The sequence below is a fragment of the Malus sylvestris genome, chromosome 17, assembly GCF_916048215.2.
Source record: "Malus sylvestris chromosome 17, drMalSylv7.2, whole genome shotgun sequence".
Classification (NCBI taxonomy): Eukaryota; Viridiplantae; Streptophyta; class Magnoliopsida; order Rosales; family Rosaceae; genus Malus; species Malus sylvestris.
The window spans coordinates 9,705,459-9,723,101 of record NC_062276.1 but is presented as its reverse complement, the minus strand read 5'-3'; the positions used below and the strand labels follow the sequence as shown (position 1 = coordinate 9,723,101).

The 17,643-nt window shown below is 37.8% G+C and overlaps 2 protein-coding genes and 1 pseudogene across 2 annotated transcripts; 1 reads left to right on the top strand and 2 right to left on the bottom strand.

Moving 5' to 3' along the window:
• Positions 1-667: 667 nt before the first annotated feature.
• On the top strand, positions 668-5,037 carry LOC126611327 (vacuolar protein-sorting-associated protein 11 homolog). The gene is made up of 5 exons (XM_050279555.1): positions 668-1,155; positions 1,351-1,530; positions 1,621-1,950; positions 2,032-3,804; positions 4,437-5,037. Exons 1-5 carry the CDS (start codon positions 934-936, stop codon positions 4,791-4,793), a joined length of 2,862 nt encoding a protein of 953 aa, XP_050135512.1. The 5' UTR covers positions 668-933; the 3' UTR covers positions 4,794-5,037.
• Positions 5,038-7,116: 2,079 nt separating this feature from the next.
• On the bottom strand, positions 7,117-8,253 carry LOC126612489 (uncharacterized; annotated as a pseudogene).
• Positions 8,254-11,794: 3,541 nt separating this feature from the next.
• On the bottom strand, positions 11,795-14,307 carry LOC126612440 (uncharacterized). Its single transcript, XM_050280843.1, has 4 exons — positions 14,160-14,307; positions 13,850-13,932; positions 12,513-12,705; positions 11,795-12,083 (listed from the first exon to the last, which is right to left on the bottom strand). The coding sequence occupies exons 2-4, from the start codon at positions 13,913-13,915 to the stop codon at positions 11,953-11,955; spliced, it is 390 nt and encodes a 129-aa protein (XP_050136800.1). The 5' UTR covers positions 13,916-13,932; positions 14,160-14,307; the 3' UTR covers positions 11,795-11,952.
• Between the last annotated feature and the right edge of the window lie 3,336 nt (positions 14,308-17,643).

Here is a 17,643-nt window from a genome sequence, read left to right as displayed (position 1 = left end):
GAGTTTCTATTTAGTAACAGAAAATACTAAATTTAAATCTCATAACTGACAAGTATTAGTGGGAAAAAATTCAAAATTAATTTATATAAATTATACGTCACCTAATTTTTCTCATTTTTCATAATTCTATTTTAAGAAATTGTTTTGAAATGTCACATGAACTTGTTTATATTTTTCAATTTGTCATATAAACTAACATTTAAAGCACTTTGTCATACCAACTTTACAAAATCATTAATTTGTCATCTCACCCTAACTTCGTTAAGTTTTTCATCTAATATAAGTCATGTGCCTTGTACATGACTTATCTTTAGGGTTATTTAGGTCATTTTAACATCTTTTTGCAAGTTTTTCACTTTTCTTTGGTACAAAAAATGCGTACAAGTTCATATGACATTTCAAAAAGAATCCCTTCTATTCATTTTTGTTCTTTAATTTTTAATTAATTATTTTACTTCAAAAAAATCGATTATTTTAAAATTATAAATCAAGTCAATTATATACCGTGAGAGAAAACTGAAGTACGAAAATCTCTTTAAACTCGGTTTTATTATGGGCCTCACTTCTCAGCCGACTGAAGAAAACTGGGCTTCAATTGCCCAATAACAAAGCTGATCAATATATGCCGAAATAGAAAGCCTACTGAACGCCTTAACGCATACGGCGTCGTTTCGAGGCTTTCTTGCTGATCCAAACTACCGTTTTGGCAGGTAATCATTCTTCTGGAACGGCCATGGAACCCGACCCGATTTCCAGAGAGAACGAGGAAGACGAATTTCAGAGTTAGAGAGAGAGAGAGAAAGGTATTGTCTTTCTGAGTTTTTGGCGCCAAGTATTCGGCTTTTGGCCGCCGATCTCAGCTCGTGAAAGCAGAGCCGTCCGATCCGGCGAACTCGTCAAATTTGCTGAAAAAACCGAAAAGAGCTTCTCGCAATGTACCAGTGGAGGAAATTCGAGTTCTTCGAGGAGAAATTGGCGGGAAAGTGCGCGATTCCCGAGGAAGTGGAAGGGAAGATCGAGTGTTGCTCGAGCGGCAGAGGGAAGGTGGTGATCGGCTGCGATGACGGCACAGTCAGCTTCCTCGACCGCGGCCTCAACTACAGCTACGGATTCCAAGCTCACTCCTCCTCCGCGCTGTTCCTTCAGCAGCTCAAGGTCAGCCTCCTCTCGCAACATTTTGTCTTGACTTGGTCATTTTCTTTTTGTTTCTCGGGAAAATGTGAGAAACGGAAAAAGGAAAAAGAAATTTGAGCTTTGATGTTTTGATATTGGGATTAGTTTTTAATTTGTTTAGTGAGTGATTAGGAGGTGAAAAATGTGTTAATTTTGCTCCTGTTATTGTCAAATCAGCAACGCAACTATTTGGTGACAATTGGAGAAGATGAACAAATTACTCCGCAGCAATCGGCAATATGCCTCAAGGTTTTCGACCTGGATAGGATGCAGTCCGAGGGCTCGAGCTCAAGCACAACGAGCCCTGATTGCATTGGAATCTTGAGGATATTCACTAACCAATTTCCTGAAGCAAAGGTAGTGTCTTTGCCAAATGATTGAATTTGTGAACCCCATTTTCGAGAGAAACGATAGGGTTTTGAATCAAGTCGTTGTTTATTACTGCAGATTACATCGTTTTTAGTACTAGAGGAAGCACCTCCGATATTGCTTATAGCTATTGGATTAGATAATGGCTCAATTTACTGCATTAAAGGGGATATTGCACGAGAGCGAATCACCCGGTTCAAGCTTCAGGTGGAAAACCTTTCTGACAAGAGCCAGTCCTCAGTTACAGGACTGGGGTTCAGAGTGGACGGTCAAGCGCTTCAGTTGTTTGCTGTGACTCCGTCTTCTGTGAGCTTGTTCATCTTGCAGAATCAACCCTCAAACACAAGGAGGCAGACCCTAGATCAGATTGGAAGTAATGTGAACAGTGTTGCGATGAGTGATCGCTTGGTATACAATTCTACCTCCTTTTTTCCATTGGTGTATGTTTATGTATGCCTTAGCATCTTATTTCTTTACTTACTTTGACAGGAGTTGATAATTGGTCGACCTGAGGCGGTTTACTTTTATGAAGTTGATGGGCGTGGACCATGTTGGGCTTTTGAAGGAGAAAAGAAATTTTTAGGGTGGTTTCGTGGATACCTTCTTTGTGTTATTGCAGATCAAAGAAATAGCAGCAACACTTTCAACATTTATGACCTGAAGAACCGTTTAATTGCTCACAGCCTAGTGGTTAAAGAGGTTTCTCACATGCTTTGTGAATGGGGTAACATAATACTTATCATGGCTGACAAGTCAGCTTTGTGCATTGGGGAGAAGGATATGGAGAGCAAGTTAGATATGCTTTTTAAGAAGAATCTTTACACTGTTGCCATCAACCTTGTTCAAAGTCAGCAAGCAGATGCTGCCGCAACTGCAGAAGTGCTGAGGAAGTATGGGGATCATCTATATAGCAAGCAAGATTATGATGAGGCAATGGCCCAGTATATCCATACCATTGGTCACCTTGAGCCTTCTTATGTGATACAGAAGTTTCTAGATGCACAACGAATCTACAACCTGACAAATTACTTGGAAAAATTGCATGAGAAGGGGCTTGCTTCCAAAGATCATACCACTCTTCTACTGAATTGCTACACCAAATTGAAAGATGTTGACAAGCTAAATGTGTTCATTAAAAGTGAGGATGGTATTGGGGAACACAAATTTGATGTGGAGACTGCAATAAGAGTCTGCCGTGCTACCAATTACCATGAACATGCAATGTATGTTGCTAAAAAGGCTGGGAAGCACGAATGGTATTTAAAGATCTTACTTGAAGATCTTGGCCGATATGAGGAAGCCTTGCAATATATTTCAAGCCTTGAACCAAGCCAAGCTGGAGCGACAGTGGAAGAGTATGGTAAGATTCTTATAGAGCACAAGCCTGTGGAAACAATTGAGATACTCATGAGGCTGTGCACTGAGGATGGCGAATCATCCAAGAGAGGAGCTGCTAATGGTGCGTACTTGACAATGCTGCCATCTCCAGTTGATTTTCTCAACATCTTCATCCATCATCTTCCCTGGCTTATGGATTTTCTTGAAAAATATACCAACAAGGTCAAGGACTCTCCTGCTCAAGTAGAAATCCATAACACACTCTTGGAGTTGTACTTGTCCAATGACTTGAGCTTCACATCATTATCACAAGCTAGCAGTGGCGAAGATCTGAATCTCAGGGCTAGATCAGGTGCAGCTGCAACATCAAGAAGCCAGTCCAATGGGAAATTGTTTGCTGATACCAAAGATTCAAACAAGGATAAGGACCGTTTGGAAAAGCAAGAGAAAGGGGTACAACTTCTTAAGAGCGCATGGCCATCTGACCAGGAACATCCGCTTTATGATGTAGACCTTGCCATAATTCTTTGTGAAATGAATGCATTTAAGGAAGGTCTTCTATATCTCTATGAAAAATTGAAACTCTATAAAGAGGTGATTGCTTGCTACATGCAAGCTCATGACCATGAGGGTTTGATTGCATGCTGCAAACGACTAGGGGATTCAGGTAAGGGCGGGGACCCAACTCTTTGGGCAGATCTGCTAAAATATTTTGGTGAACTTGGAGAAGATTGCTCCAAAGAAGTGAAGGAAGTTTTGACATATATAGAAAGGGATGACATATTGCCTCCTATCATTGTTCTTCAAACACTATCCAGAAATCCATGTCTCACACTCTCTGTCATTAAGGATTACATTGCTAGAAAGCTTGAACAAGAATCAAAATTGATAGAAGAGGACCGTCGAGCAATTGAGAAGTATCAGGTTAGTCCTTACTGCAGCTGTCATTGTGAATTTATTTATTGTACCTCTTTGTTCATTTCACCTGCCTCCAGTATAAGTTGGTTAACATTTTATGTTTCTTATTTATGCATTCCTTGGAAACTTTTGTAATGAGATGAATGTAATCTTGTCAAAGCAATGTATCAAATATGGTTGCATGGGATTCTAGTTAGGTCTGAAACTGCACAGAAAGAACGAAAAAAATGCTGTAGTATTTTAAATAGATATGACAGTTGCATCACATATATAGCAATAATTTGTTCTTCAGGGCCCTTGGACAGGGTTACATTGAACTGAAATATGCTGATTTGATATAAGACGTTCAACGGAATATCTAAACTGGTAGGAATTGATATGTATGATACCCCAGTAGGTTAAGCTGAATCGTTGTCATGAAAGAAACATTCAGATAAAGTAAACGATATAGGCCAGGCATGATGGTGCTCTCCATGATCTCTAGTAAGAATATAACTTTGTGTGTGGGTTTGTGTATTGTCGACAAATAAAATTTGCAGAACCAAAATACACTTCACGCCCTTTTAGGTTTCAATTCAAATTGTTGTGTTGTTGTGTGTGTCTGATAGAGGTTACTAATGAAGCCTTTAATTGTTCAGGAAACCACATCGGCAATGAGAAACGAAATTCAGGATCTTAGGACAAATGCCAGAATCTTTCAGCTCAGCAAGTGCACTGCATGCACTTTCACCCTCGATCTCCCAGCTGTACATTTTATGTGTATCCACTCGTTCCATCAGCGTTGCCTCGGCGATAATGAGAAGGAATGTCCTGTGTGTGCTCCTGAATACAAATCTGTTCTCGAAACAAAAAGAAGTCTAGAGCAGAACTCAAAAGATCAGGATCGGTTCTTCCAGCAAGTTAAAAGTTCAAAGGACGGTTTTTCTGTGATCGCCGAGTATTTTGGGAAGGGGGTGATCAGCAAAACCACTAATGGAACCACAGGTGCTTCTTGATCTCCAGCAGTTCTTCCAGCTGTGACTTATGACGACTTGTAACTATAGAAACATGCGATGGAGCTGAGCAACTTTGGATTTCCTTCCTTCACTTGGCTTTTTTTTTTCTTTTTTTTTTCGTTTCCCAAGTTTGGAGGTAAGTGATATGTTTTGCAGATCAAAATGGTACATCCTGAAACAATTTTGTAATCAACTGCTGGCATTGTTCTTTGAATTTTTTTTTTCTTTTAAAAGTTGAGCTCAATATTGTGTTTGGTAACTCAGCAACAAAGCACTTATTTTCAAAATTGCTGCGAGAAACAGCTGAAAAGTGAAAGCAGCTATTTACTGCTTTCAAAAACCAGCCTTTTATCTTACAAACACGGGTGAACAGTAATGTTTAACGAAAGTTTCCAAATGCAGATCCTACCCTCACCTCTCGCGTCGTCCTCTTCCTTGCTCTGCCATCTCACTGGTCCTCTCCCTCCCGTCTCACTCGTTCGCTCCCAATTTGTCGCCCCAAACCCAATCCCCAACCTGAAACTTCATTCCCAGCTCAAGCATCCACCTCCTGCCACATCAAAACTCCTATATAATTTTATTCCAACCCCTTTTTGAACCCCCACCACAGCTTCCAATCCCAATCGACGTTCTGAACTTTCGAGATTTGAATTGGCTTCATCTGGGTAGCCAAGCTTCGATTCCACTACAGCAAAGATTCAATATTTTGTCAATTTCGACAGAAGCAAGCTGGTGTCTTTTTTTACCGGAGGCAGCAGCTTGAGCTGGAGGATTTGATGTGGGCGTTGGCGGAGATATCGGGGAAAGAGAGCCTGGGGGCGGTGTACGAGGCGGTGCTGAATGACGGGAGCAACATGGCGGTGAAGCGGCTCAAGGATGCTGTAGTGGTGGTGATGGCTGTGTGATGGCCGATGATGGCGACGAAGATGACGCCTGGGCAATGATCTCTCTCGTAATGGAGTCGAATGGAGATAGAAATGCAGAATTGCAGATGCACATCGAAGGGGTGGGCCCATTTAACATAAAAAAATAACATTTTTTTTCATATTGATTTGTTTTATAATTTTTTTTTTTATCTATGTGAAAGGTTTAATTGACACGTCATCAATTAATTGTAAATTTCACATAATTTTTAATGGAAGTATGAAATTGTAATGAAAATGTATGAGATTGCAATATTTTAAAGATGTTGTATGAGGTTGCAATTGCACTCAAACTTAAGGGTGGAAAATGTAATTTACCCATAAAAAAGTGCAAATTGTAATTTACCAATAAAAAATTGTGATATTGTTGTAGGTATAATTTAATGAACAATTATGGATGCCTTTTAAAGAGAGGGACGAGGCAATAGTAGAGAGAAAGAGATATGTATAATTGTAAGGTGTTGTGCCTTTATTTATAGTAGTTGGATAGGTAAAATTCTTACCCTTTTAGGATTACAACTTTTAATAGTTAATAAACTCCTAATAGGAATATAAGAGATATTTCTAGATCTACTAGGATTTACACAATCACATTCCTAATCTAATAGGACTGCAACACTCTTCCTTGAGTGTATAAACATTTCAATTGAAGTAGTTTGTCATACTAATTAATATTTATGATAAAGTTTATAAATATTTTTCTTTTAAAAATAAAGTATATTTAGCAATTCACCTTTATTTGTTAAGAAAATTAAATTAATTGCATATCTAGTATTATACCATTTTTTGTCATTTCACACAATCACAACTGTTTTACATAAAAGTTTACCAAACACTATAATACTGCTTTTTTTTTCCAAAAGCACTTTTACAAAAAAAAAGTTTACCAAACACTTTGCTGCTTTATTTCATAGCTGCTTATTCTCACCGTAAAAACAATTTTTTTTTTCAAAACACAGCAATACCAAACCAGCCCTTCTTCCATTCACCATATGTAGTAGAGCTTTTGCTCTCCTGCGCATCAAAGGATAAAAGAGAATGGCCAACCGTTCACTCATGGGGGAAAATCTCAGTATGTTGTAATGCGGGCACACACACGCACGTATATATTCATTGTATACATGCATACACGTGCAAAAAATGAGTTTAGTGGAGATGAGATTATGTCGTTGGGAACATACAAATTGCAGACCTACAGATGCTCCGTTTAGAATATGCTATTACGAGAGAGAGGCTCAGCTCAATAGGATAGACAAAGACCTAAGAAGACTTCGAAAGAGATTTTAAGAAAAAACATGACGCAAAACTGAGTGCAATGGCGGAATGCATACAGCCAGTCCCAGTAAAATTGGTGGTGGTTGTATATATGCATACATGCATGCCAGCGGGGAATTGAGATTACAGTATTCTCAAATCCCAGTCAACCAAGTCTCAGGATGCCAAGGACAAAATTGATGGATGGTATCAAACGTGAAGGGTGACACTGGTCGAGGATATCCAAACTAAAATCCATAAAAAAAAGGTAACTAAATAATAGAGGAACTAGAATGCAAAATGAACAGTCAGTCGTCAATCGTCATCACTCTCCTGATCCCATGGAGAAGGAGAGGGAGGAGGAGCACCGATGAACAAAGTATCAAGAGGATCCCCCCTCGGCTCCGGAGCATCTAACAGTGCACGTATTAGTCCGGGGCCTATCGGCAGATATCCCGGCAAGATAAATAGCGGACCACCCCCGCGTACCGCTGATGAGGCTATTTCACCCTTCTGTTTCAGTCTCAACTCTGAGTCCTCATCTATGAATTCACAAACACACAATTTCTTGAAAAAACAAGTAAGATATAGTCCCGTCACAATCGGCTTTGTAGGCTCTAGCTCTGGATTCAGGTAGTATTCCCGAATTTTAAAACACGTCTCAGACGCTGCCCTCATCGGCCTCTTAAGGTCCCTTCCGTAATACCTCCATGTCCTTGCATTACCAACATGACAGACAGTCGCAACACCGTCACCGGACATTTGAATGTGCACTTGTTCGTTACTAAGCAGCTTCCAGTACCCATTAGAAGTTGGCCTTGTTGTTTTAACATCACCAAGAACTGCCTCGGCACATATATAGAAATATGCTGATCGGTTTTCATCCCCATGACAGAAAAGACCTAGAAACAAAATAAAATTAAACAACCAACCCTAAATATATTCAAATCTCGGCTAATAAGATAATCCTTTTTTAGTATGCCTTGACATCTCTGAGATATTTGATTGATACGTCGTGGTTATTTACTTTGATTGGGAGGGTTAATCTTACTTTGAGGAACTTGATTAGCATCTGGAGGCATGCCCTTCTGCAAGTCAATATGTCTGATCACATCTTCCACAGGCGTTGCCCGTCCTGCCAACTTGTTAAACAAATACTTGATCAAGATCGTTTCTGGATTCGGGTTGAACGATTCACCTCGCTCATCGAGATCGGCCTCCGTACAAGACTCAGTGACTGTGGAAGCAGCAATAATGTCAAAAGAGAGATTAGTGTCGCACATTTTTTTCCTCCCTGAAACACAAATTTTAAAGCCCTCCTGCAAACCCTAATCCTACTGGCTTTTATGTATATGGACTGGCGTCTGGAGAGGTAGACTCCTGAGCCATCACCTATTGCGTTGAGAGCCAATAGTGTCAAGCCACCTAAGCGTTCGGTTCTATAAATTAGCAGAGAGCTCTCCACGTAATTAAGAAGGTAATTAAGAGAAGTTAGTAGTTTCAGTTTACTGACTTCCTCCAATATCCAACACTCTAAATTTTCTCTTCTCCATCTACCTGAAATGCATAGCATGTGACCTCACTTTAGTATTACACCCTAACATAAGCATACGTACACTAGTGAGATAGAGTTTATCTTTACCCGACAGTTCCAGGACCTATGTATTTATCAATCAACATATACATTTACACCTATGTACTCTATGAAGCAAAATTTTCTAGTGTGCACTGGTGTATACATTGAGATTTTTCACGGTTAAGTTATTATTCATTGAATCTTCGACTGCATACACATCCAACCATTCATATATATGAACGTGTCTACGTACCTTCAACCCCTCAGCAACATGCATGCATACAGTATATTGTCGTCTAAACCTAAATGTTATTAGCAACCACCTTTGAGGCACTTCACAGTGATGGCTCTACTCAACTAAACGTCCAGATATTCTAGCCTAATAAAGTTACTGGTGCAGTGAGTGTTGCATTGCATCGAGGGAGTGATGTTCTTCTATTTTTGTTGCACATTATATCCTGAAACAAGTTTGTGGATAAAAAAATAACCGAAATTTGTGAGTAAATAGCATTGTTGTTATTTTATTTTATCAGGAGTAGTTGACATTGTTGCATAACTTACTGTTCCCATTTCTCATATTTTCTACTGGGCATGGAAAACACCATTATCATATCAGCTGCATACACACTGTTATTGGGTTGTTTAGATTTTACTAACTTCAACTTGAGGTGTCACTAGTCAAAATTAGCATTGTGATTACCCTTCTACACTCCCCTTCGATCACATCATCTGTAAGACTCTTTCCACAAAACATGGAGCCTCCTGCATTCGGGGCCTTTGGCCTCGCAAGGTTGATCACACACGATGCGAAAATTGTCTGTATGACAATCCGATCAAAATTTCTCTCTAAAGATGAGTGCCAAAATCACTATCTTTGTGGAACGACCGGATTAATCAAGAATGAGAGGTGCTTTACACTATTATCAGCTGACCTAGATGGTACTATTGTAGCCAACATCTAATTAATAATACATAACCCAAAGTATACATGAATGATATATTTCAAAGGAAAGGGATCCTCCCAGGATCCCTTCCTCCTAATCCACCAAGTTCAGAGATTCGAACTATTGAAATTTGATATAACGGCTACAAATAAGGATTCACTTTAAAAGTTAAGTAACTTTAGCCATTAGATCAAATTTCAATAGTCCGGATCCCTAGACTTAATGGATTAGGAGAAAGGGATCTGATCCCTTTCCTATTTCAAACTGTTTGACTGGAAGAATTGGCCAGGTAGGAACCACTTTTTCTAATTTGGAATTAGTTGGTGACTGGATTCTTTCCAAAAGGGTACCCTAGGCTCTCCCTCTTCCAGTTCTAGCTATGGTTTATAACTTTGGAACTAGATCGCCACCTGAGCATAGGGTGGGAATCCTCCTGACCGGATCATCTGGGCCATTGAAATTTGGTCCAACGGCTACAATAATTATAACTTTTAGAGGGTCCCCCTGTTTGTAGTCGTTGGATCAAATTTCAATGGTCCAGATGGCTTGGTCAGGAGGATCCCCACCCTATGCTCAGGAGGGGATCCGGTTCCTATAACTTTAACCTACTTCTTACATTGTGGTTCTTGTGCACATATTATTTAAGGGAAAAGGATCCTCGCCGGATTCTTTTCCTAAGGATCCTAGGGATCCCGTGATCAAGATCGTCCATCGTACATCGTGCAGTCAGTTTTCATTATATACTATTTATACTAAATTTTAAATTTTAAAATGATTTTTGACCGTACGATGAATGGTCCCGATCACGGAATTCCTAGGATTTCCAAGAAAAAGGATCCTTTTCCTTATTTGAGAATCTAGATCTAAAAAAATAGTTGACCCTAACCACTTCCATAAAAGATGATTGTAATCCAAATAATTAGCCAATTGAAGAATGTTAGATACGTCGTTTGCGCAAGCTGTAACTTTCTTAGCCACTAATGTTTACGGGCCTTTCAATGTAATCTACATATATTTGTGGTTAGAAATCAATTACGTACGTTTACGCATAACTAGAAAAAGTGAGATATGCTTTTAATTTTAATGATTTACATGAAAATAGATATTTAATTGTTTGGTACCGTTTTAATTGAGGTGTGCTCCCCATAAAAAGAGTTGAGAAGTCCCCACACTATTATTCATCTGTCCAAAAAAGGTGACATATTTCAGGTTGGATAGCGGATCATGTTTTGCCATTATCCTATCGTCATTAGTAGTCCATGACGGGATTCTATCCTCTCCCTTTTTCCCTCCCATCCTTCCTCTCCTTTTGCAGTATTTTTTTCTTCTCTCTACCAAGATAAAATCCTGAGTGTTCAAATAGAGGGGAGGAAGGGGAATGGAAAAAAATGAAAGGAGAATCGGTTCCTATGGTAGACCGTCACTAAGTTCAAAATCATTAAGCACGATATCAGTAACTAGATTAACAATTTAACAACATAACCTACCAAATTGTTTAGTAACAGTATATTTCTATATTGTCATTTTTTTTAGCCGAAGATGATAAACCATACTTCTCCACGAAACGAAATAATTTACAACTTTGACAAAAACAAACACAAGTGAATCGTAGCAGACCATTTCCATGCTCGCCCAAGTAGGAGAAAAACTCGCGGGTGTCTGCTACTTTTCTCCTCGGGTATACTGTATACACCACGTTACATCAAGTTCTCCGTACGTAGACATAATCCCTTCAGCAATGTGTTGACGATGTGAGTCCACATCCAACTCAGCATTCGAGCAAATCTCTCAACATACCCTTTTTGGGTAATGCAGAGACAGCGGAATCAAACCATGTTGTCTTTGTCTTCCGTGTCTCTTATGATCTTATTTGCTAGAGACTTCGGTTTCTGAGTGAATCCAGATGCTCAATCAGCACATACTCTGAACCTAATCGACCCCAACTTCCAAGATCTTAAAAGAGGTAAACTTCTGGTCTTGGAGGAGGAATTCTTGTATACGCCCGCCACTGGGGCAGCCCTCTAATGGTAGGGGAGCTCCGCACACGAGTCCCCAAGTTAGAGGGCGGTCATATGCAGATATACAAGAACCTCTCGGTAATGAAGTTGAGTTGACTATATAAATTTCCTATCGAATTAAGATGGCCTAAATCACTACTAAGAACAAATTTTTCAGAGTAAAATTCCACTTTCTATTTCATTACTTTTGTGGGAAGCAGCAGCATTAGGATAATCTTCAACAAGAACTTGAATGCCTAATGGTTTTCAAAGAAAAACAATCATAGAAAGATCGAAAGACCAGCGATAGATACATAAAAAGATATATTAACCAGGGTTCTCCAGAGAAGAACAGGTAACTTGACAGATTCAAGAAAAAGGAAAAAAAAAAAAAGTACTTTCCTACTTGTCTGTTCTCTAAGGAAAAACGAAAATTTAAGTAGGTACATATACGAAGATCTTTCTTTACGGTTCCAGCTTCAAGGAAACAACTCGTGATTGTCTGTTACGCTTGGCCACCTTGACAAATACTACTGAGAGGCAAGACGGAGCCCACCATGGTCTGCGGACCTTTTGCTCCCCTTTTAGGCAAGCCACTAGACATAAAATTGGTTTCAGTGCACACACAGATGGAATCTAGGTGCAATTCAAATTTAAGAGGAAAAAGGAATACAAATGTAGCTCAAGGGGATGATATTCCAGATAGGTTCAAGTCTGAACTTGCTAGGATAATGATATCAAGAGTGAGTTTGGCAATGCTATTGAATGAGGCATGCAATACCACGTTTGTAATGTTATGGTGTTATGCGTAGACCAATTGAATGCATGAGATGAATGAAGCATGCATAGTTAACCGATCTCCCCAATCAAAATAAATACATGCTTTTCTGTTTTACTTTGAACAACTCTATTTTGCATGAATCAGATGTCATCTGTGTTTGCGCATAAAAAAAATATGGCAGAGATGATCCTAAATCTTGTCAAGATTAGGCAAAAAATAAATGGAAGGGAGAGCAAGTACAGACCTTTAATTCGCCTTAGTTCCTTACACAGCGTGATAAAGTCTCCCCATTTCATGTGGCAACGTCTTATAAACCGAAGAATCTGCTCAGTAGTAAACATTGACATGCCTTCCAGGTATTCTCCATTGACACCATTTTCCTTAAAAGTTTGCCGGTAACTGCCCAGTTTTATTTCTTCCAACCACAAACCAACATCCTGTACACAATGGGGAAAAAACATGAGAATGCATGTGACTCAGCCATATACATCTTATTTATCGACGGCAAAGAAGGATGAATATATTATAAGGCATTGATCACAGAGTTTAGAGCAACTGAACTCTTATTTTTCTCTTTTCAATTTATCGGACTTGATCAATATCAGCTGACACTGCTTCACATAGTACAGCGCAAAGGGAAACATAACAATGCTAACTTAGCTGTGTTTCATCAGAATAATTGCTTTCTACTCAATAACCCTCTTTTGTCACCAAATATGCTCATCAAGAGGTAGTGTGTTTATCTCACGATTTCACTGTAACATATTTATTGGTAACTTCTAATTGTTAGGTATGGCAATCTGTTGCACAAGTTCAAAGTCAGAGACCAAATTTAAGCTTTATGTCATCGTTTTTGTTTTCTTTAGCAGAATAACAAAGAAACATAATCCATCATTATACAACCAAGAAAAAAAAACAATTTTCAAACCCCCGATACGAGGAGGGTACTGAGCTACTGACTAAGTGAACAGAAAAGGATAATAAGGTCTTGTACCAGCAACCGAATTTTGTTCTGTATCACTTTTGGGATTGTTGCATACAAATTTGTAAGCTTACAAAGGAGGCAAACGTTTGACACCTCAAAGAACCATATACCGAAAAAAGAAAATCGTGTGTATCCTAAAGCATCGTAGTAGCTGGAGAAGGATGAACTGATGAGTGAAGGAAGGTGTTATTCCCAGTAGTAACAACATGAGATGAACTCCAACGAAATCGATGAATTTCTAAGGTCACTGCTTGCTGGTAAATCATTCTATTACATAACTAACCCAAAATTATTTCCTAGTTTTTTAGAGTATTAAAGATGATTAGCAGATTAAATCAAAGTCTTCTCTAATTTGATTAGCAGATTAAATAGGTTCTATTCCACAATCATCCAAAACCAAAACCTACCACTTTACAATTGTCCATTGTAATTCAACAGTACCCCACCAAAATTTATGAACAAACAACAAAATTAAACAACAATTGTCCAATACCCACAAAACAAGATCTACATAATTCCATAAAATATATCCAAATTCAAAAATAGGCCACCAGAAAAAGAAAAAAAAGGGGGAAAAAGTTTGGAAATTGGTTTACCTCAACAGTCCAAATGAAGAAATCAAGAGGCTCAGGTGGCTGCTCTTTGCTCATCTCCCTAATCATTAGTCCCTTTTTAACACCTTCAATCATCCACAAAAGCACACAGATTATACAAAAAGGCAAGAACTTTAACTAATTTTTCACAAAAACATAAACAAAAAATTAAAATAAAATAAATATACAGTTTGTTGGGTAAGACTAGCGACAGTTAGTAAGATCCAATATTTGTTGACTTTGGTTTTGTGGGTATTTTCTGGGAGACCAAACAGACAGTAAGAGTGAAAGCTGGATTGGATTGGGGACTTACCGTGCGGAAGATGAGTGAGAATTTTGAGGCGTATAAATTCTTCTCTGCATTTGTTTCAGAGCTGCTTGGAGAAAAAAAGGAGAGAGAGAGAGAGTCTGAAAGCTTATGACTCATTTACTTTTATTTCTTTCTTGTCCACTCTTTTTATTTTTCTCTCTCTTAATGGATTTGATGGGTCATCATCCACATCCTCTAATTTTATTTATTTTTTTCTTTTATTCTTTCTTAATTATAATTTGCTAATTTTCATTAAAAATGAAGAAAAAATTAAATTAAATTTGTATCCAAGTAGTTTTATCTAATTTCACTTTAATCCCTTTTGGTCATGATTATTGTGAATGAGGTTGGAGTGGAAAAAGGAGGTGGGATTGAATTGGAGAGAAAAACATTATTCAAATATTGTGTTTGGTGCCACGAAGACTTCAGAATTGACTCAATTGACGTATGCTTATATGAGCTTAATTTTCAAGGTCATGTAAAGGCTACAAAGTTTTCTGACCAACTCTCATGTCGAGTGACCAAAGCTAGGTCCTGAGTTTTGGAATCATCGTTTAGGGTTCCATGACCTGCACTTTAAACTCTGAGTTCAAATTAGTTAGATTAAAATAAAATAACTTTGTTGGAAGTGCTCTGTCATCATTTGTTATCGGGAAGAATATCTTAATTTTATTTTTTTTAGCATAAAAATCCTAATTTAGCTAAAGAAAAAACATTCTAATTACAAATTACTCGTTTTATTCAGTTTGGTAAATATTTAATATTCTAATTCAATTCATTTCATGCTCAAATGATAGAGTAATTGCTCACCGACGTTACTACAAATTAATAATAACTTTGTCTTAAATTATTTGGGGACTATTGTGAAATAATTACTAAATCAATTTCAGTTAATTAGCTTTTCTGGGCCCCACGTGGTGTGTCATGTATTGATTTGTTTAAGTTCTAAAAGGTGCCAAATACATTTTGTAAGGAAATAATTGTGTACTTTTGACATCAAATAAACTTTTTGATTAAGGTTGAAGACTACGAAGGCGATAAGTTGGACCGACGAATCGAAACCATCCGGGCCGTCGATGAATTTGGCAGTCATCAGATTGGACGGTGATGAAGGGAGTTTTCAAGGTGCCACAAGGCGAACACCTACATGTGCAGCACGTGTCAGCACCGTCGCTTACGTTGCGCTATCATTGTTCTCTGGACAGACACACGAAATAATTCCTCCGAAATACGATAATGTTAGGTCACTTATTATTTTATGTGTTTATATTGCCAGTTGTCGCCCTTTGATCTTACCACCCACTTTCTACTGATTTTTTATTACTAATTTATTATATTACTTTAGAATATAATATTATGAAATTAATTTTTCTTACGTTTTGTTTTTTTCCTCTTCCGACGAGCATTTAACACATGAGAAAATATAAGGTGAATTGTTAGTGTTGGCCAATGGTGCTATATGGGATTCTGGTTCGTTTGGGGTTAGACACTTAGGCCTCGTTTAGCAGCTCGAATTGTAGTGATTATTTCAATTTGATATGTTAAATAGTCATTAGATAATACTAATTAAATTAATTAAGTGTTTGGTGTAAATTAGACTAATGACCGTATTATTTATACTGTTTTTAGCACTGAACTGAATTTGAAAAAGAAAAAATAAGTTCCCATAGCCTCTTTGCTTCCATCTTGATATGAAGCTAATCCTATCTTCACGATAGAAAGCAAATGAAAAGCCCCCAAATTAGAACAAAACCTAATTTTTTTTAAAAGGTTAAATTAAGATTTTTTTTTTTTTGGCAGCGCAGTGGTCTGCAATGGTTCAAAGTAATCAGGTCTGGTACGATGTGGGGGTGACACAATGGATTTTCTACTTTTTGGTTTTGGGTTCGTGCAATGGTAAGGCGACAACAGTTCGTAATCATAGAATCTCGTTTCAAGATACAATAGCAATGGCAAACTCGTGTGCAAGATGATGGTGCGAGCAGTTATAAAGAAGCAGTGGGTCATTGGCGGCAACGATGCGGGTTCTCATAACAAGTTGATTTAGGTGGTGAAGACGGCTCTTGAGCGATGCAGCTCTCCAGTTCTAGTTCGATCGGGCACCATGAATGTCTAAATAAGGATAACATAGCCTGGGTTTGCCACCTCTGCTTTTTTGTTTGTATGATGTTGATCGGAGGTGGGGAGGGAGAAAGAAATAAGGAATACTTGGATGAGGTTTCGCGATGCGAGTAGAGAGGTTGAATTTGTGAACCAACTAAATTATACGGAGGTTTTGGGGAGTATAACTTAGCGGGTACGTGTGATGTGTATTAAAATGGTGGGACCGGTTTAATTTATTCAGTGCTTAATTAGTACATATGAGCACCAAACAACTTCTACCGTATTATTTATACTATCTGATTCTTTATATGGCATGCCAAACTTAACTTCGGACTCATTTGAAAGTGCTTTTAAAATGACTGAAAATGCTTTTAGAGAAAATATTGTGGGTTTTAAAAACACTTTAAGTGCTTTCAGCAAGAAGCACTAATTATATGTTTTCTCCAGAAAGCACTTTAAGTACTTTTTTAGGATTTACTTACATTTTTATTAAAAATTGATTCAAAAAATATTTTCACCAAAAACACATTCAGGCATTTTAAATGCATTTACAAATGAGCTCTTAATAATTTTGCAGTAAACAAAGTATTCAAGCCTTGGTCTGGAGACGGACTCGACTATACTGGTTAATTTAGCTGACACTATAATTGATAACGATTTTCACCTTTTTGCCAATACGCATAGCAAATTACGAGTTGGTTCATATATATCCAGAGAAGAACGTTGTGCCGGATGACCTTGCCAAATTCAGTTATAATATGAATCTTGTGTACAATTATTTTGAAAATACAGCTAAATGGATTGGAACTTATTTATTTGATGATATGATTGGAGTATCTAGGACTCGAATTGTTTGTAATACTTTATTGAGTTAGTTTTGGCCTTTGGGGTGTTCTACATATTACCCACAAAAAAAAAAAAAAAAAAAAAACAACTCGGGTTGACATTGTTAAAAGAATTTAAAATCCATTGCCATCCAAACCAAGGGACAAATCAAACTCACCTAAATTATTTTTAGGCGAGTTGGGTTGGGCGGTTCCACAGATTGGGTCTAATTGCATATTTTTTTTATTTCTCAAATCTAGTGCAATTATGAGTGAAAATTCAAGGTTCATTTTGTATTAGACTTAAATTATATGAATTTGGTGTTGAAGAACCATAATATTTTACTTCATGTTAAATTTTAATTCTTTCAAATGAAGTATAAATACACACGTGTTTAAGAATTACTAAATTATACGTACTTATCCAATATACATGTACGTATAAGAATTTTTTAGGAGTGGGTTCAGTTTCATCTGGTTTGGTTTTTTACCAAAATAAAAAATCAAACCAAAATTGCTATTTAGTTTGGTTTTTGCAATTTGTATTTAGGTTCGGTTTC

Bases quoted from the DNA above. Each gene is read 5' to 3' on its own strand.
- LOC126611327 (XM_050279555.1), top strand. From the start codon at position 934: ATGTACCAGTGGAGGAAATTCGAGTTCTTCGAGGAGAAATTGGCGGGA. The intron at 1,951-2,031 runs GTATACAATTCT...TTACTTTGACAG, and splicing joins TTGCGATGAGTGATCGCTTG to GAGTTGATAATTGGTCGACC. The intron at 3,805-4,436 runs GTTAGTCCTTAC...TTAATTGTTCAG, and splicing joins GAGCAATTGAGAAGTATCAG to GAAACCACATCGGCAATGAG.
- LOC126612440 (XM_050280843.1), bottom strand. From the start codon at position 13,915: ATGATTAGGGAGATGAGCAAAGAGCAGCCACCTGAGCCTCTTGATTTC. The intron at 12,706-13,849 runs GTAAACCAATTT...CATTGTGTACAG, and splicing joins TCTTCATTTGGACTGTTGAG to GATGTTGGTTTGTGGTTGGA. The intron at 12,084-12,512 runs GTCTGTACTTGC...TTTTATGTCTAG, and splicing joins GGAACTAAGGCGAATTAAAG to TGGCTTGCCTAAAAGGGGAG.